General features: G+C 33.7%; 1 protein-coding gene across 1 annotated transcript; it reads left to right on the top strand.

Annotated features, from left to right (window-relative positions):
• The first annotated feature begins 1705 nt into the window (after positions 1 to 1705).
• Positions 1706 to 7058, top strand: LOC146538135 (RYamide receptor-like). The gene is made up of 6 exons (XM_085186723.1): positions 1706 to 2421; positions 2732 to 2930; positions 3921 to 3989; positions 5049 to 5207; positions 5656 to 5743; positions 6667 to 7058. Exons 1-6 carry the CDS (start codon positions 1769 to 1771, stop codon positions 6792 to 6794), a joined length of 1296 nt encoding a protein of 431 aa, XP_085042849.1. The 5' UTR covers positions 1706 to 1768; the 3' UTR covers positions 6795 to 7058.
• Positions 7059 to 26218: the final 19160 nt, after the last annotated feature.

Below are 26218 nucleotides of genomic sequence, written 5' to 3'. Positions count from 1 at the left end.
TTCGCTTTTTTTAGTTTCACGTCCAGTTCGATTCTGTGCCCATTAAGCCACTTTCTATGTTCCGCCGGATTCCGGAGGCATTGTGTGTATGGTTGCGGAACTTAACGCCGCGCTCCTACTCAGTGTGACTAATAATTTTCTCTTCCTGTTATGGTCAGACAAAATGTTGAGTTCGCCACTCAATGTTTGAAACTAACTTTAAATCTACGATATGCGGGATAGAGCGGGATATGTGAATTTCTTAAAAATAGTTAACTATTAACGTTATTTCCACCATGAACGTATTTACATAAATCTAAATGGATCTAAATGAATGAAATAGTTACCTTAATCTAGAATATTTAAATCTATATCATTTGAGTCTTTCTTATGTATTTTTTATTTATGAAATAAATGTCTTTCTTTCATAGTAACGTCTGCTTTGATTTAAAATGTAAGTTCGAATGTATTTATATAAATGTACGAGCATTGTTGAGCTCAGTGATAAAACTTGAATGAATAAAGGGGTGTCAAGATTCTTTCATCGTTTATATATATCATTCGCATATATTTACGTTTTTCCAATGAAACTAGAAAATTTCAAGTATTTTAATATCAGTTTAACTTTAAGGAAATTTGTTTAAATAGAATGATTGATCTTATAAGTACTCTATTAATAAAATTGTTTACGTGTTAAACCTCATACTCATCAAACAACATTCTTTGATCATATATTATAAGATGGCCATATGTTTTATTTTGTATAATTATTATATTAATAGATGCCATTTTTGAGTCCAGATATGAGCCTAAATAAATTGGGTTAGTAATTATTGGAAAATAAGATTGTCGAAAGTTAAAAGGTTTCATCTTGGTTTGACCTTTAACAGCTTTATTGAGAAATTAAATTAATATTATTTTGTCGTATTATCATTGAATTAGTATTCTAAGGTTATATTAATTATTTTGAATATTTATTATAAAGATAACATTAATAAGCCTTTTGCTTTGAAATACTTAACATGGAGTATTAAATTGCGTATAACAAATTCGTTATCATAATGTACTTACTTTGTACCCTTGTTAGATATGTTGACGTTAAAACATATTAGACATTAGTACAAATGATATACATAGTATATTGTTTCATCAAAAGATAATTGCAATAACTGACTGTTCTGCATGATGCCGTCTTTGCGCAGAGGCTTAAGAGGGTGATTGTAACGCGACGGTTGTAGATTCGATCCCTATTCGAGGGAATGAATTGTTATTTCTTAATATCTCGCACCAAAGCGAAAAACCCGGCGTTGAGATCCATTGAAAAAATTCAGTGGAATTTGGGGAACGGAGTATATTAGCACTAGGTTTCCTGTGCCTGCTCTGCTGTAAAGCTGGTTTAATATAATGTACTGCGAATCATCCAAATTAATGTTATGAATTCGTTACAATTGCTTAAATACAATTATTATATTTTTAGGCTGCTATTATTTCTCACTTCATTTCGCGTTTATTTGTTCTAGTGTACTCGATTTGTCACGTTTTACCTACATTTTTTAAAATATTGCACAAATAATTTTAGAAAAAATGTAAAATTGTTTCTAAATTGTCATTCATTACTTATTACTAAAAGGCTTACAATAAGGGCTAGAGCTTAAAATAAAAAAATATTAGATATCTATCTACAATCGGTTATTATTTAAAAACCTTTCATTTGTTTCAGATAATTAAAACACATCGATATCTCTTGAAACATGCCGAAATAGTATTGAATACAAAAATGTGAAACATAATGATTGAGTCGTATGAAAATTTTGAAAATTACGACTTCAATCCAACTACAACCTGTAGTAACTTCTGTAACAACGACACGACGAACCCTGAAAAACATAACTATACAGTTATAAATAACACTAATCCAGCATGGGTCGACGACGGAATTTGTTCACCGACAGCGTCTGCAAGTTTTCTAGCGACGCCAATTTTTCAATCGTGTGTTTTCTTAATGTACTGCACTGTGTTTATAATCGCTTTAATCGGCAACGGACTCGTGTGTTTCGTGGTGCAAAGCTCACCGCGCATGAAGACAGTTACCAATTATTTTATAATGAACTTGGCTATCGGAGATATATTAATGACTATGTTTTGTGTGCCATTTTCTTTTGTATCCATGTTAGTGCTTAGATACTGGCCGTTTGGCGTAGTCATGTGTAAAATAGTAAATTATTCTCAGGCAGTGTCAGTGTTAGTTAGTGCATACACATTGTTAGCTATATCTATTGACAGATATATGGCAATTATGAGGCCTTTGAGGCCTAGGCTAGGAACAACTGCTGCTAAAATGGTAGTTGCAGCGGTGTGGGGAGGAGCATTGTCTACAGCTGCCCCAATTTTTATTGTATCGCAAATACAAAGACCGACTGAGTGGCACGAATATTGTAAGGCGTAAGTATATGTATTTTATATATAACCGGTAACTCGTGAAACTTTTAAAAAATGCTAAAAATATTTTAATAATATAGTTAGTTGTTTTTCGTCATACAGGCACAAAGTATTTAATATAAAAAAATACATAATAGAGAACGCTATAAAAGGATAAAGTACTACTACCGTAAAAATAAATTAAAAATTTATTCATATATGAAAATTCCATTGTATTGTCTATGAAAATAAATTATTAAGAATTTATCAGGCACTCAATTAATTGAATGTCAGACCATGTACCTATTCATAAACGGGTTGCATATTTTCACAGAGATGTTTGTCTCGAACAATGGGGGCAGGCTGGACAAAGCGAGCAATATTCATGTGCACTCATGGTACTTCAATTTGGACTACCATTAACCGCGTTGGTGTGTACGTACGCGCGCATAGCCCATGTCGTATGGGGCGGCCGTCCTCCAGGGGAGGCGCAGACAGCGAGAGATATGCGAATACAGCATTCCAAACGAAAGGTAAAAATTATATTAATATTTATGACTAAGCATGAGCTTACTTGTAAATATTCAAAATTGCTTATTCGCTTGAAGATTCATTTCTGTTACAAAATAGTTTTATATTTTTTGTCCGAAGAGGCATTTTCATTGTAGCAGTGTGTAATTTAAAAATATTTAAATTATATTAAATTAGGTCCATATTTTGTGAAATTATACTGGACGGTCTGTAAAATAGGATAATTGTAGGAACAATAGGAACTTTTTCCTTATACTCATTATAAAGACACAACTTTACACATTTTAAACGAAGCTAACTAACAATTGACTGATATGGTGCTATAACATAGTAAAAGTTTCCTAACCGTACATTTGTTAGATGCCTATGTGTCACAAAATATAACAGGATCATAAACTTTCCATATTATGCCAGAAAAGTCAACCCTAAAAATGTGCGTACCACAAAAAATGTTTTCCCTGTCCAAACTGCGAGGTTTACAGCTCGAAGCATATGAGCAGCCCGTATCAGAGATATAAATTTCAAATTCACAGTCGACAAACAAACTTTCCTCAATGTAAAATGTTATGTTTGTTTTGAAGCCGCAAATGTGCTAAAAGTTAGTATGTGGATTTTGATCCTTGTTTGTATAATAATAATGGAAAAAGTGCTTTAATGCTATCTGTAATCTGTCAGTTTCCTTTTAATAGTAAGATGTAGTTCTGTTTAATAGACGTAATAAATGTGACACAGATTATTAATATATTTTAAAACGTTTCCTTTGATTTAGGTCGATTAAATATGTAAAAAATAATCATAAATTCGTAAAAAGGAATATGAAAAAATATTAAAAGATTGCCTTTTTATATATTACTATTTTTTACATTTTGGTATAATTATAATGTAGGTACGTAAAATTCAATTACTTTTATTATTTTTTATTTACTTAGCCTAACAGGCCTTAGTCGCTATATTAATATAAAAATTAAAAAAACATTTAAATTTTTTTTTAGATGATTAAGATGATGGTGACGGTGGTTATTGTGTTTACCGTATGTTGGCTTCCACTCAACATATTTATCGTAAGTATTAGTTTATACTATCTGTATTGTTGTACGTGTGGCGTGCTTTCTTTTACTGGAATTAGATTTATTAGACAAATAATTGTTTATAAATATATTATACTAGCGACCTGCTCGCGGTTTCACCCGCGTGAACTATGTTATTATTAATTTCTGTCTCCATGACTACGTGCTAGTGACGTCTATGCAAAATTTGAGACTCCTAGCATTTGTAGCAACGAAGTTTCATACAAACTTTCGACCCCAAAATCAACTCCTTAGAAGTCGAATATTGCAAATTCCCGTCTTAGCGAGCACCTACGTCCTATAAGTAACTCCTATGCAAAATTTGAGATTCCTAGCACATGTAGTTTCTGAGATTTCGTGATGAGTGACCTTTCGATTTTATATATATAGATTACTAGCGGCCCGCTCGCGGTTTCACCCGCGTGAACTATTTTATTATCAATTTCTGTCTACATGGCTACGTCCTAGTGACGTCTATGCAAAATTTGTCACTCCTAGCATTTGTAGTAACGTAGTTTCATACAAACTTTCGACCCCAAAAACAACCCCTTAGAAATCGAATATTGCAAATTACCGTCTTAGCGAGCACCCACGTCCTATAAGTAACTCCTATGCAAAATTTGAGATTCCTAGCACATGTAGTTTCTGAGATTTCGTGATGAGTGAGTGACCTTTCGATTTTATATATATAGATTATATATATTTTTTTGTAGAAAAACATACATTACTCATGTAAAGATCCATTCCAATATTAAGTAAGTCTTATTTTTAGAAAATTCCTACTTTATTTGAGGCCAGTCGAGGCGCAGGGGCACAAAGTGTGACTGTAAATCTGACTGGTAGTGGGTTCGATCCTTTTTACTCTGGTGTTGAGGCAATTTCTCCAGAATTCGGCTGAAAGTGGGGAACAGAGTTTCTTAATACTAGGTTTCCCTCTGCTTACCCTGCTGTGTGAGGGATACAGCGGGAAGCTGATTTCAGTTTATTTTGATTTATTTTAAAAAAATATGACAAATATTATTTATATGTAGTATTTTTTTAAAATGAATATAGATTCTCTGGACAATCCACGAGTCAGATGAGGCGTGGGCCACGTGGCCGGGCATGCCGTACGTGTGGTTTATAGCGCACTGGCTGGCGATGTCGCATTGTTGCTACAACCCCATTATATACTGCTATATGAACGCGAGGTACCGACGAGGATTTAAACAGGTTACAATTTATATACTTTAATTTATTTTATTGTCAATGATATTAATACGGCAAATCAGTAAAATATCTGTAATATTAGAGGTAAAGTAATTTTATTGTTTTGGCACATTTTGCCTACTAAAGCTTGAAAAAGGAGTAGAATACAGTTCGCGAGATCTAGGCTGGCTTTGCATTAGTGTGAGTGTTCATATATAGTGTAGGTGTGACGTCGGCCTACACCGATTTGTAACACAAATGAAATATTTCCAAGATTTGTAGACCGATATCATCGGACAAGCTTTATGATTATATAAATTGATTTGAAATAAAAAGTACTGTACCTATAAATACGTTCTAAGCGATTTTTCTATAAAAAGTAACCTTGTCCAACGTGGAAAACTATAAAGGTATCGATTCCCACTACTTCCTGGTTATAGGCTCATTCATAAACCTTCACTTTTACTTTTAGGTTCTTGGAAGTTTTCTTCCTTTCTGGGTAGATCATTCATCGCGTTTGGGACAGCGGTCAAGTATGTGTGACGGCATTCCCATGTCAGGTGAGTTTACAAATGTTTTCTTAATTTCTGTTTGAAATTATAATTGAAATACTTTATTCGTCGATATTCTATAGAATAAATATAGATATTTATTTACCTTCTGCCTAGCGACATCGTCAAAGATAAATTACTTCTAAAATATTATTTACATCAGTCACCTTGTTATCATCATTTCGGATTAAATATCTTTGTTAAGTGAAAATCTAATCAAGAATTTCCTTAAATAACAGCAAAATTTGTAAATTTATTTCTCGAATTTCCTTTAAATCAAGTTATGAAAATATAAATAATTTCTAAATCAATGTTTAAAGATATTTTATTTTCGCTTTATACTATTTTGCTCATTTTTGTTGTTTATATACAAAATACAAGTTCATGTCTAAAGGAAAAGTACGTTACTCATTTTGTATTAATAATAATCACTAAATTTACTAACAATAGCCCAAATGTTTAAGTGTTAGTTTATATATCTTCACACTGTATCTCACACATAGCAGGGATGGCAGAGGGAAATTGGGAATTTAGTGTTAAAACATTCCGTCCCTATTAAGACACTTCCACTGAGTGCCAAACATGGTAGAAAACATGGCAGAAACAATGAATGCCACACTACGCCGCGCTTTGCCTCGCTATAGAAGCGAAAATATTAAATATTTAATTTCCTCGAGAGGAAATCGATCCCACAACCTGTCGTGCCAGTCGCACGTCAGGTCTTTGCGTCACGACAGGTCTCAAATGCAAGCAAAGAAAAATCATTATGACTTCATGTTTTGATAAAAGCAGGCCGTTGACTTGTTGCACTTAAGACTTTATATTTCAAATTTAGTGTAACACATTAAGTTCTTCCTGCACAATTTGCAATAGAGAATTTAAAAACTATTAAAAAACCACTAAACTAGTTAATTTGAACGTAAAATTCATAGGTGGTACGGGTATAACGCGGAGAGGCACCAGCAGCAGGACGCACACGTGCTCGCACGCGCCCCCCGCCGCGCGCCTCGCACCCGCACCGCCCGTGCGCGCGCTCTCCATACGCACGCAGCTGCAGTGATCTCTCTACCAGCCTATCTATATATAATCTAGATATGTATATAAAGAAAATATGTTCCTAATGGCTAACAGACACTGCTTAGTCGGTAATAATATGTGTACAGTTCGCGAGGTCTAAGCTGAGCTTTACATTTGTGTGTCTAGCAATATCGTTCTACTTTTAGTAACACTCGCTGAAAGGCAAAGGTCAGCCTAAGAAGCGGGAACTGTAGAAGTCTAGAAATTATTCGTTGAAGAGTGCTCTAGGAGAGGATTTCTTGAAAGTCCTGCGTCCTTATAAAAAGAATTGAAATTAAAAAATATTACGTTAACTTGCTGTTTTTATTTTTATAACACCCCCAATCTCTTTAAGTTTCCTGTTAAATGTTAAAATTTTCTGAAAAAGTTAAAATTTCTACTTAACTTGTTTCAAGCGCACATACACATGTTTATAATTAATAAAAGTAGAATAATATGTGTTTGTTGCAGGACTACGAAGCTTTTAATATTCCAAAGGTACATTTAAAAATTTCATATTAATAAAATAACATATATACCTATATACATAACATACATACATTACATATTATTATTATTCCTTCTATTTTAATTTATTTTTATACATTTTATATATACGAGTATGATCTGTATATTATTTCACCTTTTGTCCATTATATTTAAGGATAAATATGTTATAGATAAGAAACAGGTCAGTCGTAACGAAGGTGCCCCTGAGTGCCAAGTGTGGCTGTAAACGCGAGTGGTTGTGGGTTCGATCACCACTCGAGTAAATGAAACCGTGGCGTTGAGTTCTGCCACTCAACACTAAGATTCCCACTAAGGACACTAAGTTCCCTCTGCCTACCCTGCTGTGTCCGGGATAGTGCGTGAAACTGACTTTTATGTTAGATAATAAACAACTCCACGGACGGAAAAAAATACATGGATTCATGGTGTGGGTGTGTGGGGGTGGCGTTGCAGGGTAGGAGCTCGAAGCGGCGCCTGGGACTTGCGACCCGAGCGTAGGCTTAAGAGGCCTCTTTAAATGTGCATTAACGATCTTCTCCATTGTCCAAACTCCTCTATCTCTACAGACTCTAAATTGGAAATTATTCACAGAGAGCCGTCTTTGAAGTACATGGTAGAAATTTATAAAACAAAACGTAATTAATAGAAAATTACAAATTTTATAATTAATATCAATTGCTTCTAAGACTCAAACTTTTTGGCGGAATGGGCTAATGTTTACCAATCTAGTGTTAGAAAGCGCCGTCCTTCAATTTTAGTCCACTTTTAGGGAATAACTAGATCCTTCCCCTTACGAGTTCCCGTTTAATATTACAAATTTGAAAGTTTGGGAGGATGGATGTTAGTTCCATTTACACACAAAAACTACTGAACAGATTTGGATGAAACCTTACAGTAATATAGCTTGTACCCCAGACTTGGACTGTCATGATAGAAGTGTTAAAAGGGAATAAAATAAAACCGTTATTAAGTTTTTAGACGACTGCCTCACAATAAATGTAATATATAAAATTATTACATCAATAATGATATAATTTGTAAAGAATTATATACAATATACGTTTCAATGATATTTGCAAAAAATATATTAAAGACAAGATTTGTCAGTCGCAAAATGATTCAATAATGCCTTTTTATGCTGACAGAAGAATATCTGACAGTAACACAAATCTGAAATGTAATAATTCTAAATGTATAAAATATTTACGAAATAAAGGAAAATCGGCGTTCAAAATGTAAATTGGGTATTGCTCGCGTATTGTGTAATTGTTCTATCTTATAGTTTTTATGTTGATATTTAAATTAATAAAATTTAATTTATCTATTATTTATTTTTAAAGATTTTATATTAAAAAAGGTTATTTTACTTAAAGAACTTATCTCTATGTGTTATTTTTATGTATTATCCTTATATATTAACCTCACTATTTTAATTAGAAAAATGTAAAATTGGAACGTAGGTAGCTTATTTGTAAGTAAGATAAAAAAAATGTTCCTGCAGTAGAGATACTAATAGCAAAAATTTGTTATAACAAGTATACAAGAATTCCAGCTGGGTCCAAAAATATAAGTGCTTTACTAAACAATAATTGGTCAAGTGCGAGTCTGACTCGTTCACCGTGGGTTACAGACAAATTTCTTTATTAATAAATAAATATTATTTATTGCTTACATTTTTAGAAATAAAAATACATGTATAAATTCAATGTGTGCTCGATTTAATTTAAATAAAAAGATGAATGTGCAAACAAAAAAAAATACAACACAATATGATATACACAAAATACAATACGTAACAATACACATACATAAATATATATAAACTATAATAGAATAAACTATATAAATAGCAACTCAAAACGCGAAAATGACTTATAAAACTTAGTAAATGAATATTAAGTTTGTGGACGTATACACTCATTTTGTTAGAAATTAACTACAAATATATCTTTGCAATTGTTTTCTGTATATAAAATTATTTTTTTCTCATTTATTCCTATGCTAGTAGTAGGTAGTATATTATATAGAAGGATTAACACTAAAAGCTCACAAAGCTCATTAAGGGGTTTAATCTAGGCAGGTAATTGACTATATTCTAGTAAAATTTATTGGCAATTGGATACTACATTCCTGTCTTATATGGGGACTATTACTTCGCCTCTGATTTCATTAAGTTTGAATCAAATTGAATAGTACATTTAGAGCACTTTGCCATTGTCCTTTGCAAGTCTATAATACCGGTAGTTAGGTTATTTGGTTATTGTATTTACATATGTTAGGTCAACGAAGTAAGTAAACATGTTAAAATAAGGTTTTTATAGTTATATATTTTGATATAGTTATCTATGTTTTCAGTCCTTTAAACGTAATGTATCTAAAATTAGGCAGAAACTGAGGAATGGACTGTCTTAACAATAGGATTCCGTGCTATGTGGGGAAAAAGGTCTTTTAAAACCCTACTAAATTATAAATAAGAAAAAAATGACTCAAACTTTAATATGATTAAATATTGTTAATTTGTAAAATGAATATTGCTCTTTAACTATTATTAGTTTAAACTAACTTAGCTCAAAAGTATATAACTTTACAGTCTTATTTAGGTACTATTTCTTTTTATATGTTCTAGCTAAGCTATATATATTATGCTTACAAAATATGTATAAATTGCAATTCTCTCACAAGTAAATGTAATTTTATTTCTTTTATTAACTTTTGCTATAAGCTTGTACTTTAATCTTAGCGGTTTTAAGAACGTTTCAAAAAATCCTATCTAAGGCGAAATTATCTTTTAAGTGTCCTCAAAATTTAATAATGTCCCTTGTTAAGTGGATAAAGGGATGTGTATTGTATCTGTGGAGCTAAGTTTAATGAAAATAGTTTTACCAGTAAGTACTTGAGTAGGTACAGTCCTAAAGTTTTATTATTATTATGAAAATCTATATGAAAACTTTTTAGCTTTATTAATATTTATAGCACATTTCATATTTTATTTTTTTTCTAAACTCGTATTATAAAACTGAAGAATTAACTGTCGTCGTGTCGGAGGGGCGCGAGGGTGAGACTGTAACGTCCTGCTTGTGGGTTCGATACCCACTCCAGAGAACGAAATCTTCTTCTTCCTCCTGGCATTAATCCCGGCTAATTGCCAGGGTCTGCCTTCCTACACAACCTACTCCACTTTGCACGATCTTTTGCATCCTCGGTGGTTAGACCATTGGCTCTCATGTCCTGCATCACGACATCCAACCAGCGCTTCCTCGGGCGTCCGGGAGGTCGCACCCCAGGGACTGGTATAGCAAGGCACTTGCGTCCGACATAGTTCTTAGGCCGGCGCGTAACGTGGCCAAACCATCTCAAACGACTCTCTTGGAGCTTATCCGCTACGTCACGGACCCCAAGACTACCTCGAATGAATGTGTTGCGTATGCGGTCAGACCGCGTTACGCCGCACATCCACCTCAGCATCTTCATTTCCGTGACGTGAAGCTCCTGAGTGTGCCGAGATAGTGCTGGCCAACATTCGCTGCCGTATAAAAGAACCGGTCGGACGATGCTCTTGTATATCAGCCCCTTGAGCTTGGGCGGTATTCTGCGGTCGCAGACCACACCAGTGACCTCCCGCCATTTGGCCCAGGCAGCGCTTATCCGGCCATGGACATCGTGGTCGATGCCTCCAGACTCGTGCATAACGGATCCAAGGTACCTGAACTTCTCCGACTTAACGGCTGGCTCAGGACCTATAAGGATGGTGCTCGAGTCCCGGCTCCCGCAGGCCATGTACTCTGTCTTCGACACATTTAGTTTAAGACCGCCGTTCTCAAGCGTACCCTTCCAGAGGTTCACTTTACGCTCCAGCGTCAGTCGGTTCTCGGCAATGAGTGCTATGTCGTCGGCATACATCATCAGCCATGGAGGCTGGTCCTGGATGTGAGCCGAGACAGTATCGAGCACTACATTGAATAAGAACGGTCTAAGAGCCGAGCCCTGGTGAACCCCCACCGTAATCGGGAAGGGTCTAGTGTCGCCAACAGCAGTCCTAACCATAGAAGCGGAATCGTGGTACATGTCTCTGATAATCTCAATATAGGCCTCAGGGATCCCTTTGGATCGCAATGCCCACCAGATACACTGACGAGGCACACAGTCAAAGGCCTTCTGCAGATCTAAAAAGGCCACATGCAGAGCTCTCCTTTTTTCCCTGTATGCCTCCATCAAAGTTCTGAGGGCGAAAATGGCGTCCATGGTGCCCGATCCTGGCTGAAATCCATATTGAGACTCAGAGACAGTACACTCTCGGCGGAGCCTGAGGTCGATCATGCGCTCGAAGAGCTTCATGGTATGACTCATAAGCTTAATGCCCCTATAACTACCACAATCTTGAACACTGCCCCTTCCTTTGTAAATAGGGGTAATGAAGCTAAGCCGCCACTGATGCGGCATCTTACCAGTGTTCAAGATATGGTTAAAAAGGTCAGTAAGCATGAGCACACCAAGAGAGCCCAACGATTTCCACGCTTCGATCGGAATGTCGTCAGGTCCCACCGCTTTTCCGTTCTTCATGCGTCGAAGGCAATTACGTGTTTCGTCAAGGGTTATTGGGGCAATAAGTCCGAGGTTAGGCGGTGGGTCGTGATGAAGACTACATGGGTGCTGAGTATTCAGCAACTCCTGGAAGTAGCTTCTCCACCTCTCCTTCACAGAGGCATGACTACAGAGCAGCGTGCCCTGGGAATCTTTGACGCAAAGACATTTTGCGATATCTTTCGTCACTTTATCCCGGGAACGTGCCAGTTTGTAAATGAGCTTCTGCCCCTCCACAGTTTCAAGTTTATCATACAATGGTGACAAACTTTTACTGCGGGCTCTGGCTACAGCTCTTTAACAGGCACGTTTAGCTACTGTGTACTCCAGTCTGTCTTCAGGAGAGTTGGATTCCTGCCACTTCTTAAAGGCAGCCTTCTTTTCACGAGTCACCTCCTGCACCTCGTCATTCCACCACCATGTCTCCTTGTCGATGACACGTCCTCCCCTAGAAAGGCCAAGAACTCGCCTGCCCGCCGCAATGATTGCCGACTGAGCCCGATCAAAAGCATCCTGAGCAGTCTCGGTGTTCGTCGAAATATCGTGACTTTTCACCTCTGCCAGGAAGTCGGTCTGCATCGGTCCATTCAACAACCACCACTTGATCCGAGGCCTACGTTTCTCGGCTACTTTCTTCTTCGGAGTGACGTTAAAGTCCATGACAAGAAGACGATGTTGGGCCGTTAGGCTTTCGCCTGGAATGACCTTACAGTTAGTTACCCTGCCCATATGACACCGTCTGGTCAATAAGTAGTCTATTTGAGTTGAGTGGGACCCGCTCTTATACGTGATAAGGTGCTGAGAATTCTTTTGGAAGAACGTATTCACGACGGCCATATCAGACGCAATACAGGTTCTCAGAATGTTTTCTCCCTCTGCATTGCGAAGACCGTGCCCAAAACCCCCGTGAACACGTTCATACGGCTCAGCAGCCCTACCGACGTGCCCGTTCAAGTCCCCCCCAACTAAGACCACTTCGGTACACGGCACAGCAAGTAGCACTCCTTCATACTGCTCCCAGAATGTCTCCTTTTCGGCCGCGCTACATCCCGCCTGGGGAGCATAAGCACTGATTAAGTTTGTGATAACGCCCTCAATCAGTACCCTCACTCGCATCAAGCGGTCGGAGCGACGGTCAACTTCAAGGAGCCCATTCTGAAGCTCTTCAGATAGCACTACCGCTACACCGTTTCTACCCGAAGGTGACCCAGTGTATATAAGCCGGTAACCCTGTCCGATGTTACGGGACTTATTGCCCTTCCAGCGAGTTTCCTGGAGGAAAGCACACTGGACCCGACGTCTCATGAGTACATCTGCGAGTTCCCTGCATCGTCCGGTTAGAGAGCCAATATTCCACGTTGCAAAGCGGAGTTTTCGTCTGGGTACTTGCGTCTTTAACCGTGCCCGTACTTGGCACGGTAGCCCTTGCCCACTTGTCGCAGGTGTAGGGCGATGTGCCTGCGCGTCGTTTTGCGGCGACGCCCTAGCCGTACCCAGTCTTTTCTTACTCTTATACTCCAGAGAACGAAATATTTACTTAAATTTATATTTCCGTTTCTTGGGCGGAAAGTGGAGAACAGAGTGAGCTAACACTATGTTATCTATAAAGTATAAAGTATTATGTGAAACATACAATTATCTACTATTTTCATATCACCATTCGTGTGAAGCCGTTTATAAAATTTGTTTTTCTAATATACTTTAGTTTATTTTATTTTTAAAGCGCTAATTTTGCCGTAAGCAAGCTCTACTAACTCTACTAAATGAAGACACGTAATAGCATCACTTATAAAAGTTCAGCAGTTTTCTTGCTGTTGCTTTCTCAATTAGCTAATTTTAATTACGTTCAGAATTAAATTACACGTATTATGGATAGTGTTATATGTAAATAACATACAAATATAAATAAATAAATAAATCAGCTTCACGCTGTATCCCGCACACAGCAGGGTAGGCATTGCCTCGTCACCAGAGCGAAGAAATGGAAATATAAACGTTAATAAATATTTCACTTCCCCGAGTGGGGTTCGAACCCACAACCGTCGCGTTACAGTCACACCCTTGTGCCACTACGCCATGACGGCCTCACGCAAATATATTTATTATAAAAATGAATTGTCGATCTTAAATCGATTCCCTTGATGAAAATAAGATTTTAGAACGACTGTTACAATATATAAGCGTTGTATATAATGTTACAGTCGGAATTAAATTTATCTAAAAATCAAAACCTGGTAAGACTTCATTCAACAAATAAACTTCAGATGAGTCCGTCTTCGTGGTGCAGAGGCACAAGCGTGCGGTTGTAATGGGTTCGATTACCACTTGGGATAACGAGGCAAGGCGGCGTTGAGTTCCGCCACAACACACAAAGACTCAAGAATTCATTCGTCGTTTTTATACACTAGTAAGTATTCTAATCAAAATGAAAAATACCAATATATTGAATCAGATTTCAAAAAGTGACTTTACGTCCTTCTTACTATTCCTATTTTTACATTAATAATAATAGGCTATTCGACGGAGCAATGGATAGGAAATTGTCCGACGACGGTGACTAGTTACCACGTTAATTCTCTATATCTTGAGCGGCTGGAGGTAGTTTGTTCTTTAAATAGAATTGGGTTATGTTTTAGTATAAAAAATACAAAAACGGTGGGCGGTGTAGTGTATTAACACTAGTCTGTCACTAGCCTGTCTACCATGCTGTAGGCGTGAAGCTGATTTTTAAAAAGTAATAATAAATACAAAAAATATAAATAAATTTGTTTTTACTTTTTAATTTCGCAAATTGTCTGACATAAAGCAGGCAGAACTCTCTGTTAATACACTAAACTCTCTGCTTTCAGCTAGAATTAAAAATATTTTTAGAATAAGTTAAATCAGACTTATTATTATTAATGTGAAATCTCAATATAAATAGAAAATCAATTTACCCATGTTTAAATCTCTACAAATTAAATACCGGAAGTAAATTTTGATGCTAGCTCTCTTAATGAAACGTCAACAGCTTGCGCACAAATGTTTGGGGGTAATTAATTAAAATATCTATAGCAAATTATCCTTTCTTACCTAATTAAATACTGTAGTTTTTCACAATATATCCCACATGTAGCATGGTAGAAGGAGCCTAGTGTTGAAACACTCCGCTACCCACTTCCCGCAAAATTATTTCAGTTTTAAATTTTATTTAATTGACATTGCTCTTTTTCATTTTTTCACTTTGGAACCTAGGCAAAAGTTCCACCACTTAACACGTAATGTCTCAAAAAATTCGGGAGAAAATCGGGAACCACATGTTAAGACACTCCGATTTCTTTTATTGAGTTGCGGAACTCAACACCGCAGTTTGTTTTGTTACTACGGCAAGAAAATAGAAATAATTCTTTATCCCGAGTGGGAATCGAACATACAACCTTCGCGCAAAAAATCAGACGTTGTGTCGTTGAGTTACAACGATCGAGTTTTTTAATATCATTTACATAATATTATAGAAAACTGATACTCTTAACTTTTCCTTATATTTTACGGTAGAATTTGTTGAGCAATTCTCGTTTAAGGCTTTTTCCATAAGTAAGTTAAGTCAATATATCGTTCAGATTGTGTGCACCTGCTGTACAATTTACAGCTTCCTAGAAAATATGGTGCAAATTTATTTGTACTTTTTGGCTCAGCTATGTAAAAAAATTAGATATTAGTAAGAATTTATTTGAAATAAAAGCAATAAATCTAATTGTAATATTGAATAGTAGGTATATCTAAAAAAAATAGTGTAAAACTATTGTTTTTTTTTCTATTTTCACGAAAATCTGGTCTGGCATTTGTATATTTTCATATAAATGGCTATCTATGTATATAAAATCATATGGAAAAGAAAGAATTTGGTATATTATTTAATTTTGCTTTAAATTTATTTGAAAGAAAATAGGCAACGCATATATAATTAATCCTCGTTGCAACTTTAATATATAATAGATAGATTAAGCTTGTATCTTATAAATATATTCCTTTTAGTCTCCAATAATCTAAGTAAATTAAATTATACGGTCGCCTGCTTTTACTACGACAACTAAAGCCTGCTTAAGAAGGTGGTTTATGAGGGAACTTAGAATACGTACTTATATGTTTTTTTTAGATGTAATGTAAATTATAAAGATAAAGATAATAGTTATGTATTTATAATGTATGTAGATAGGAATAACATTTATAGACAAATTGAACTTTTTTTTATGTATTTAAAGTGTTATTCCTCACTTAGGAATTAAACATACTTTTTTTATATGTTTTATATAACAATTTCAGAGGCCGTCGTGACGCAGCGGCACAAGGGGGTGACTGTAACGCGGCGGTTGTGGGTTCGATCCCGACTCGAGGAAGTGAAATATTTATTTACGTTTATATTTCCATTTCTTCGCTCTGGTGTTGAGGCAAAGCGCGGCGTTGAGTTCTGCCACTCAACCCGGAACGGAGTGTCTTAACACTAGGTTCCCTCTGCCTACCCTTCTGTGTGCGGGATACAGCGTGAAGCTGAAAAAAATATAACAATTTCAACGATACGAGATTCGAACCCGTGCATTTTGGAAACCGTCCAATTAGGTAAATGAATTTGTGTTTAATAAACATTTAATTCATACAGAGATATCAATATAAAATGACACTTTTGAGTAAGATTTTCAATAGAGTTTGATTAAAGCGAATATTCATATAGGAACTGTTCTAAAATAAATAGAAAAAGTTTTAAATTAACTAACGTTTGATATACGAACCATAGAAATACGACTATGTACATGTCTGCAGTGAAAAGCTACGCACAAACACAAAGCTTTTGAAAACTTGCTTTGAATATTCATATCACGTATACGTCGTTATAGGATTTTCAAGAGGTTCATTTAGAGAAATAGGCTTTCTTTTTTTACAGTTGATTTGGTTAGCTCTAAATTAATACTGATGTTTGAGATTCCAATACAAATGTCTATATTTATTAAAACACACAGCCTGTCTAGTTATATTTATCCTTTTTTTCTTAATTTTTCCTGCGGGAATAAATAATTTTAATCTATATGTATAAAATCGAAAGGTCACTCACTCATCACGAAATCTTAGAAACTACAAGTGCTAGGAATCCCAAATTTTGCATAGGAGTTATTTATAGGATGTAGGTGCTCGCTAAGACGGGAATTTGCAACATTCGATTTCTAAGGGGTTGTTTTTGGGGTCGAAAGTTTGTATGAAACTTCGTTACTACAAATGCTATGAGTCTCAAATTTTGCATAGACGTCACTAGGACGTAGTCATGGAGACAGAAATTAATAATAACATAGTTCACGCGGATGAAACCTCGAGCGGGCCGCTAGTACAATATAAAAATATATCTAGATTCTATATAAGACTTCATTGAAGACTGTTAGCTTGATTAAATCGTTCAGTGTTATTATGAAATGGAGAGTATTGTAGTGAAAATTGGAATGCCTACGAAGATTTCATAGTTCTTTGTAAGGCTAATTGGAATAGTTACTTATTACACTTTCGCCTGGAATTTACGGCCACCACTTCATTGTTAAAAGGCAACCTATAAATTTTAAAGGTAGTAGCAACCTATTACTGTATTTTATATATTTTTTTATATGTAACTATATATTACTTTATTTCCACCACTACTTCTACATGCAATGCCTCCAGAATGCAGCACACTAGGTTTCCACTGCCTACCCTTCTATGTGCGGGATATAGCGTGAAGCTGATTTAAAAAGGTAAAATTAAATTCGTATTTCAGATAAGAAGCCACATTCATTCCTAAATTAAATATTTTTATAGCTTGCCCTCTTTCTTATAATGATCTATTTTCCAAATATGCAAAAGAGGATCCGTAAGGGTAAATTGGGGTTTCTTTTATTGCTTGAGTACTTTAGTAATAAAATTACCAAAGAAATATGTATGTGTATTTCTGATAATATGTTTTCGGAAATTTATTATATGAATTGAATATGTAACACTTGACTAAATTGTGTTATGTTTAAAAATTGATTAAGTCTATAGGAGAAATATTCTATGTAGTTCTTCTTTAGAGGTGTGATAATTATTTTTTCTTTAGGTTTCATAGTGCGAAAATTTATATATATCTTACCTTAAATAGGTACTTAATAAGTCGTTTCACGATATTTTGAAATTATTACCACAATTTTTTTTTCTTTTTTTAAGTTCATTTAATTTAATTTAATTTTTAATTGGCAACTTTTATCTCCTTTATATAGACTTTTCGTTTTTATAACTTTTTTATGTATGTTAAAAGTTCATTTTTTATATTCATTTTAAACTTTCACACTAAACTTTATTGGCAAATGTAATATAGATATGAAGTATGCTTTAAGTATTATATAAGCTGTTTGTTTACCAATATAAAAAAAATAAAAAAAAAACAAATAACACATAATTTAAAACTAGTACTATTTTCTCTTTTCTATTTTATAACTATGTACGTATGTCTGTCTGTTCATAGCCACAAAATTAAGGTGTTGGCAACAATATAATATACGGTGTTTGTAGTCAGCACCTACTAAACTATGAAAGGTAATACTGTTCATACATATATTGTATGCAGACTTCGGTAATGGTTTCTGGTTAATGTATTTTAGGAATAATTAATACACAGCTTAAGTTACATTGTCATCAACGACCTGAACGTGATAGTGTAGTTATAGATACATTATTCATTAATATGTAATAGAATTTCTAAAATTATATTAAAATATAATTATTATAATTAAGAAATGAAATTCTTTAACAAAATATCTAGTAAAATAAATGTATTCAGGTTAGCTGTCGACAGCTTTTGGAAAGTTTATAATCATGAATGTAATAAGATTAGTAACGCTGTATCCTTGAGACACTTTGTTAGTCATTTCTTTAAATGCTAGAGTAATTGCGTGTTGATTCTCTCTCTCACTCTCACTCGACATAATCGTTAGACGCGATTATACAACATACGATATGTTTCAGCAGTAGCACGATTTCGTAAATATTATTTTTACGTGATAGTTTTCTAGGAGTAGGTATATAGTTTTTGAAATTATTCTAGAACAACTACACATAGCTGGGTAGTCAGAGGGAACCTGAGAACTTAGTGTTAAGGCACTACGTTCCCATTAATACGCTTCCATTCTCCACTTTCACATATATAATGAATATATATATGTATATGAAAGCAAAGGCATAGCATACATGATTTTTACTTCAAAATTTAGAATGGAATCGAAACTTACTAGGAATAAGTAAAATTCCTTATTAGGTCTAATTTTTATTTTCGCTATTATAGTCTTTCAAGGCAGAATATCATGTTCGCGTAAAAATATTGTATAGTCATTGAATTTGATCACTCAGGCAAATTTTGAAACAAATTGGGCGACAAGAAGGAGTCAAAAATAGCGTGAGAAATTAATTGACTGAAGGACTAGTCGACAAGGTATTGGTAAACTAATTTCCAGATTTGAAAGGATTGATGGGCTGATTGGTTGACGGACACGAAAACGGATGGGCGGATGGACAAATCAACGAACGGCCTCACAGACCGATGGACAAAAAACGACTGAATAGATGGACAGTCAGCTAGATATGGTGGAAAAAATTCACAACAACTATAATTGCTTGGCTTTCAATAATCAAGCAATGTCAGATAATGTAAGTTTTATAGATGTTAATAGGTAGATGCTTTCATCGCTTGCTGGTCTTTCTATTCTTTAGTATTATGCTTATCATGTAAAAGAAATTGTATTTGTTAATACATAATTAAAATAATAAAAAAAAATATACAGTCGAATTGATAACTTCCTTTTCTTACAAAAGGCGGTTAAAAACACTACGTGACATAAATTAAGGTTCTCGCAGCACTGTTTATATATATTTCGGGTAAATTTCAGAAAGTACTGTGAGAAATTTTATATAATTTTCACCTATAATAGAAAGAATATTTACAAAGTCTTTTTTATAATTTATAAAGATATTCTTACTACGGCTACAACACAAAATTATACGAATCCAAGCTAAAATCTTAAAAATGAAATAAATGAAAATAGATAGAAATAAGAAATCAAAATGTGGTAGTAGCATAATATCTAATGGGATATTTGAGAGTTAATGAAGAATACACCTTCACTAGTGAATAAAGAAGAATCGTTAAAACACTACACTTAAACGACTTGCAAAACATTAATGATGTAAATGTTGAAGCTTTATAATTGTACATAAACACTGGTATTATGACCTTTTGTATTATACCAGTTAAGACGAAAAAGTAATAATAACACAAAAAAATAATAAATAATCTGAAGAGAACTTCAAACAGTAAAAGTTTGAACTAGTTTGATTGTTTTAGCGAAAAAGTTTGTTACGTACATGTCAGAAGCAGTTAAATTATTAAACGCGACCTACGTTTTACACGTGAACCACAATAATAAAATGTCAACTGATATTTGTTTACAGAAAAAGGTTTTTATTATATGAATATAAATATTATTAGAGTTTTGTTATGTAATGTTATGTGGTCAAATAATTTTAAATGTGTTCACACATGTTTTAGAATTTATTTTGTTTAAATACTATATTTATTTAGCTTTACGTTGTATCCATTTATGTTTTCCATTTTTTGTTAAATTTTCGTGCTATTGCGGTGCTCAACGCGGCACTTTGCCTTGTTACCAGAGTGAAGAAATGGAAATATTTCTATTGTCAGAGTTAAAATCGAACTTGCAATCGATGCCTTTACGGCCAGTCAGCGTGCTACATGTTTTCAATCGAGTTACGACTTGTTACAAACAAGAAAATGTAGTTATTTGATATTTTGAATGAAAATATTTTCTATATCTTTAGCAAACAAGTTGAAAAATTGAAAAAATAATACAACGATTAGACAGTAGACGACCTTACCTTAGTAGCCGGTCCTATACTACAATGTCAAATCCCGATTACTTTGTATATTTGAAAACTAACTATTGTCTCTAAATTTGAGACTCAAAAAGTTTTGTACTAACTTTAAATTGACAATCTGTAAAACTTTATTTTACTTAACCTTAATTGATCGTAAATAAAATAACATTGTGCATGAATATTCATTAGTATATTTTACTTTAAAATTTAGAGAAAAGAACGAGAATAAGAAGAAAAAAAGAATTAAGAGGAATCTTTTTTTTCACTTTTTACCCCCCATAAGCAGAGCAGGCATCAAGTAATAGGTAAGAACGGATCGCCGTTTCCTAATTTTGGAGACAGTATGTATTGAGTGTCTTCTTATTACAGTCTGAAAAAAAAAATATTTCCCCCGAATGGGTATCGAACCCACAATTGTCGCATTTATAATCGCACGATTTTGGTTTTGCCCCATGACGGCCTCAAAACGATGCTCGCATCTTTTAATGGATTTGAAGGTTACTTTTTTTCTTAGAAGTTCATTTTTTTTCTGTGCTCTAACCTTTAGACCTGGAGTGGTGATATTTTTGCTTAATACTTGACTTCAGTTCTTAATTTATGGGGTTTCGAGCGTGCCAGTTGAGCACTAATCACTTCGTCGCTTAATACAAAATATCTTCACGTAATAGTCCTGTCAGACGAACAAGAAGGATTTCCTTTTTTTTCGACGTACCGAATTAAAAAAAATCTGAATTTAATTAAAATTAAATCTACTTCACGCTGTATCTCGAATACATCATGGTAGGCAGAGGGAACCTAGTATTAAGAGCTAAAATAGTTTAATTTAACGAAATATTTCGTTGCCTTGGTGAAAACTTTGAATATTTTATGAGTAAATTAAATTTAACGAAAGCTCCGCGTACAAATCAGCTTAACGCAGTATTTATTGTTAAGACTGAAATTGTGGTTTCCGTACATTTCCTAACAAAGGGTGAGATATCCAAACATCTCTCAACTATTAAATATATTTAGTTTTATTTTATTATTTCTTCTAATATAAATTACTTTTCATATAAGGAATTAGGAGGAATTACATAATTATTGTACTAATGTTGAAAATATAAAAATATCTCCCCTACAATATCTATATATTATATTTGAATATTAAGGGCATAGTAATTATAATCCGAAAACAATAAATTTCTCGTCTATTTCTTAGAAAGGAATTTAGATCCCCCATCTTGATAAATTTATGGTGGCCATTGATTACTTAAGGTATTGCGATAAGCTTTGTTGGGATTACACCGCTATGGCTTAAATATATCTTTGATGAACTTTGTGGGACATTTTTTTTCAGCTTTACGCTGTATTTCCCAAATAGCAGGGTAGCCGGAGGGAACCCAGGAACCTAGTGTTAAGACACTCCGTTCTCCCTCAGATCCCGCCGAATTTTGGAAAGCTTGAATGTCGAATAGCGGAACTCAACGACGCACTTTGCCTCCTTACCAGAGCGTAATTGATAAGTAAGTAGACTATAATAGCAAAAATAACATAAGCTTCGTAATTTGTATTTTCTTCTAATATTTGTAAATTAACAGCTGCACAGACAGCAATTTAGTTAAACGCTAATTAACGTTTTTGAGTAGCTGCTGTTAGCTAGAAGGTTCATTAAGTATAATAATTAGTAGACTGCCTTAGTAAAAAAACATTTATTCGTAAACAATTTACTATTTATTCTAAAACAGAGCATATATGTATGTATTTCAATCAGTTCTAGTTAGCTAGCGTAAATTTAACCGGAAATCGCTTACAGTTCCCCCATTTAAGACGTTAATTTATTAATAGTAATATACGGAATACGGAACATGAATTTTCACTTACAAAGTGAGACACTATTGAAGATTTAACGTTAAATTTAACGTCCTTATTATTTAGTTTTTTTTTTTTTTCATTTATACATTTCATTTATTATACAATACAAGTATTGTAATTTTTTTCATATTTAAAATCATCACAAAAATTATTTTTGTATAAATGTAAATACGCTATTTTTATGGCTTCCAATACCTTTATAATAACCATAGGCTTCTAAAGTTTTTGCGATGTAGGCCGCGTTTCACTTCAAAGTCAAGAGGGTATAACTGTAAACGCGGCAGGTTGTGGATTCAATTTCCATTCGGAGAAATGTAGTATTTAATATTTTCATTTCTTCACCCTGGTGTCGAGGCTAAGCGCGACGTTCAGGTTCACTCAGAATGTGATTGCATACGAATTGGGTAAAAGGTGGGGTGCGAAGTGACTAAACACTAGGCTCCCTCTGTTTAAGCAGCAAAAATAATAGAGTAATCATTGTAAAAATCACAAAATTGGCTATATTCTGGATGTTACAAATGCATTCAAATATTTCACAAATCTCTTTTGCTTTTTTATATATTTTGAACGAACTCTGTCAAACTATAACTTTTTTAATAAAAAAGTTATCGAACTATTATTGCTATGTCTAGAGTTTGTCAAATATCAATTTTATTCTTGTTTCGCGAACTGCAAATATGTATTCGCGAAACAAAACAGCTTATAGGTTATTTCTTAGACTTAATAACATAGTCAATAGTCAATTAATATTTAGATTATTTTTGATAACAATTACAATAATTGGAAAATTTTAAATAGACCCGTAGGGCGTAGCAACCAATTGTAAATGCAGTTATAATATTATAATATTGTATAATTATAAATTATTATACACATATTATATTTGCATTAATTCCGTATGTGTAAATTCAAAATGTATATGTAACTAGCGGACCCGGACGCGGCTACGCCTGCTTGAAATATAAGAATATAATTTCTATAGAAATATAATTTCAATCTAGATAAAATCCTAAAAGTGACTATTATATTTATTTTCATAAGGATGAATATCAAAATAACGCGGTAACGAACGCGGTCGCGTGGCGACGACGGTTGTTATTAAAATGGCAGAATAAATTGCATGTCAAATTAGAAAGTATTTTAATTTATTAGTATATATGTGTAATGTAATATTATATAGCCTATAGCACTTCTGAAGAATGCAGCTTTCATACAAAACAAAAACAAAGTAAATCGATCCAGTAGATCCAGAGATCATAGCGTTCAAACAAACAAACAAACAAACAAAGAAACTCTTCCGCTTTATTATATTAGTATAGATGTTAAACTTAGACATTTCGTTAAGTGCTGTGGAGCGGCTTCATCATTTTACGATTTACCTATAAGACGTGCAGCAGAAACTCGATTATCCGGCCCTCAATTATACGGATTCGCGATTATCCGGACTATTAACCGCGATTATTATTTTTGTATAACCTACTACAATGACCCCTAAGAAAATTTATATGTATCTACGTAAATGCTTACGAAATCTATATGTCGAAAATATTAATAATTTCTTAATAAACGTTGATTTCATTGATATGTATTTGTTGCTTTTAATAGACGTATAAAAATTTTGCACTATATATTACGCATAAAACTAGCTTTTCTTTATAGATTCGATTATCCGGATTTTCGATTATCCGAATGATTAACGACAATAAGTCCGGTTGATCGAGTTTCTACTGTACGTACAAAATATTTTCCACGAAGATTTTATAAGCTACCCTTCATTATTTTTTATAAGACAAAACTGAAGCTACAATTTTCTATCTTTGACGTCGACGATGCAATTCAATAAAAGAGACAATTACAGCTAATAGGAGAAATTTGAACTGTCCCGTGTATGTACTATCTACATTTTTGCAATTCGATCGTTCTTTCATTTCAACGTAAGTAATTAAATTCTTACTGACTTTTAGATAAATATCACAAGTTCACTTTGTATAATAGATTGTTTTTCTACTAATCATATAATAAATAATGAGTTTTCACTAATAGTCTCTACACTCCACACAACACGCAATGCCTCCAAAATTCGGCAAGATATATTATACGAACTGCAGGTTTCTTTATATCCTTCATTGTGGAAGACAACTCTTGTTAATACATAAAATACGAATACACCTATTGCTTTAGAAATACCTATATATTGTACCTACATATATCATATTTATCTATTATTATATTTTATATAAAAAATGGTATTAAACATATTAATTGATATCGAGTCCAGTCATGGTGATCGGACAGAACCCTGTGATTGTGGGTTCGATTCTCTCTCGAGGAAATGAAATATTTTATATTTTCATTTCTTCTCTCTGGTCCAGAATTCGGCGGAGTGGGGAAAGGAGGGTCTTAATACTACCCTTTGCCTAGCTGCTGTATGCGGGAAATAGTGTAAAGCTGAAGAAAAAGGAAATTATACTACATGTCTATACTATATACATATACTATAGTTACGACATTTTAACGTGTAAAATAATGAATTTTTTTAATGTTATTTATTTCGTTTAATATAATGACGACGATATTTCAAGATCATATATCAAAGTTTTTAGTATCTTCAGCATAATGATAAGTTTAAAGTTATAGTTCTATTCCTCGAGTAGGGATCGAACCCACTACCTGCTGCGTTTACACCACACGCTTGTGCCTCTGCATTACGACCGGACTAAATACAATACAATAACAGAACAAAATTGGACTACAATTGAAAGTAAAGCTGTCAACTTTATAAACGGGAAAAATAACATCAAGATATACTTATGTACTTGTGATATAAATGATGGGGACGTCTCAAATAGACTATCTAAGATATATTTTTCTAAAATTTTGTCAAGCAACACAATAAATTAAGTCTTTTGTTATAAAAGAAAAATGGTCTTTTGTAGTGTTCGCGTTTAAACTTTAAAGTATGTATAAGTCCAACTTTTATGTGTTAAGAATGTCAATATAAACGTATTAAAAATAATATATTTATTTGAATTAATATTATAAATATAGCAGTCGGGAAAAATGTATTAAATGAAAATAAAATATATTTTATTTAACAAAAATACTCGTTGTATGTTGTTGTATTATTAACATTTTTAGTATGTTATCCCACACATAGGAAAGAAAGATTTTGTAGTTCAAGTTTTTATATATATACACATATATATAAAATATATATTTTATATATATATATATATATATATATATGTATATATATATATATATATATATTACGTTTTCCAAGTAAATAAATAAATAAATACTACATAAATAAATATTAAATTAATTACGTATCTATGAATTATTAGTACCCACACCAAATCAATTTGGACAGACAGCATATTACATTACTCTCGCAATCGATCGAATGGCTTAATGCTATTTGCCCTTACCTTCTATTACCGTCTCAACTAATACTGTCCAATATAAATAACATAATTTGGATTTATATTTTGATATACTTATATATGATATACTTATATTTATATTTTATATGATACAATAAAGTTGGTCCAGTTCTAGCACAAG

Source organism: Heliconius melpomene, chromosome 6, assembly GCF_056956725.1.
Source record: "Heliconius melpomene rosina isolate 202511_hmr_F chromosome 6, ASM5695672v1, whole genome shotgun sequence".
In the NCBI taxonomy this organism is placed as follows: Eukaryota; Metazoa; Arthropoda; class Insecta; order Lepidoptera; family Nymphalidae; genus Heliconius; species Heliconius melpomene.
Note: the sequence above shows the minus strand (reverse complement) of the source record. Positions and strands in the feature narration are given on the sequence as shown.

Excerpts from the sequence above, each read along its gene's own strand:
- LOC146538135 (XM_085186723.1), top strand. The coding sequence starts at position 1,769 with ATGATTGAGTCGTATGAAAATTTTGAAAATTACGACTTCAATCCAACT. Across the intron at positions 2,931-3,920 it reads TACAGCATTCCAAACGAAAG|ATGATTAAGATGATGGTGAC; the intron begins GTAAAAATTATA and ends ATTTTTTTTTAG. Across the intron at positions 5,744-6,666 it reads TGACGGCATTCCCATGTCAG|GTGGTACGGGTATAACGCGG; the intron begins GTGAGTTTACAA and ends TAAAATTCATAG.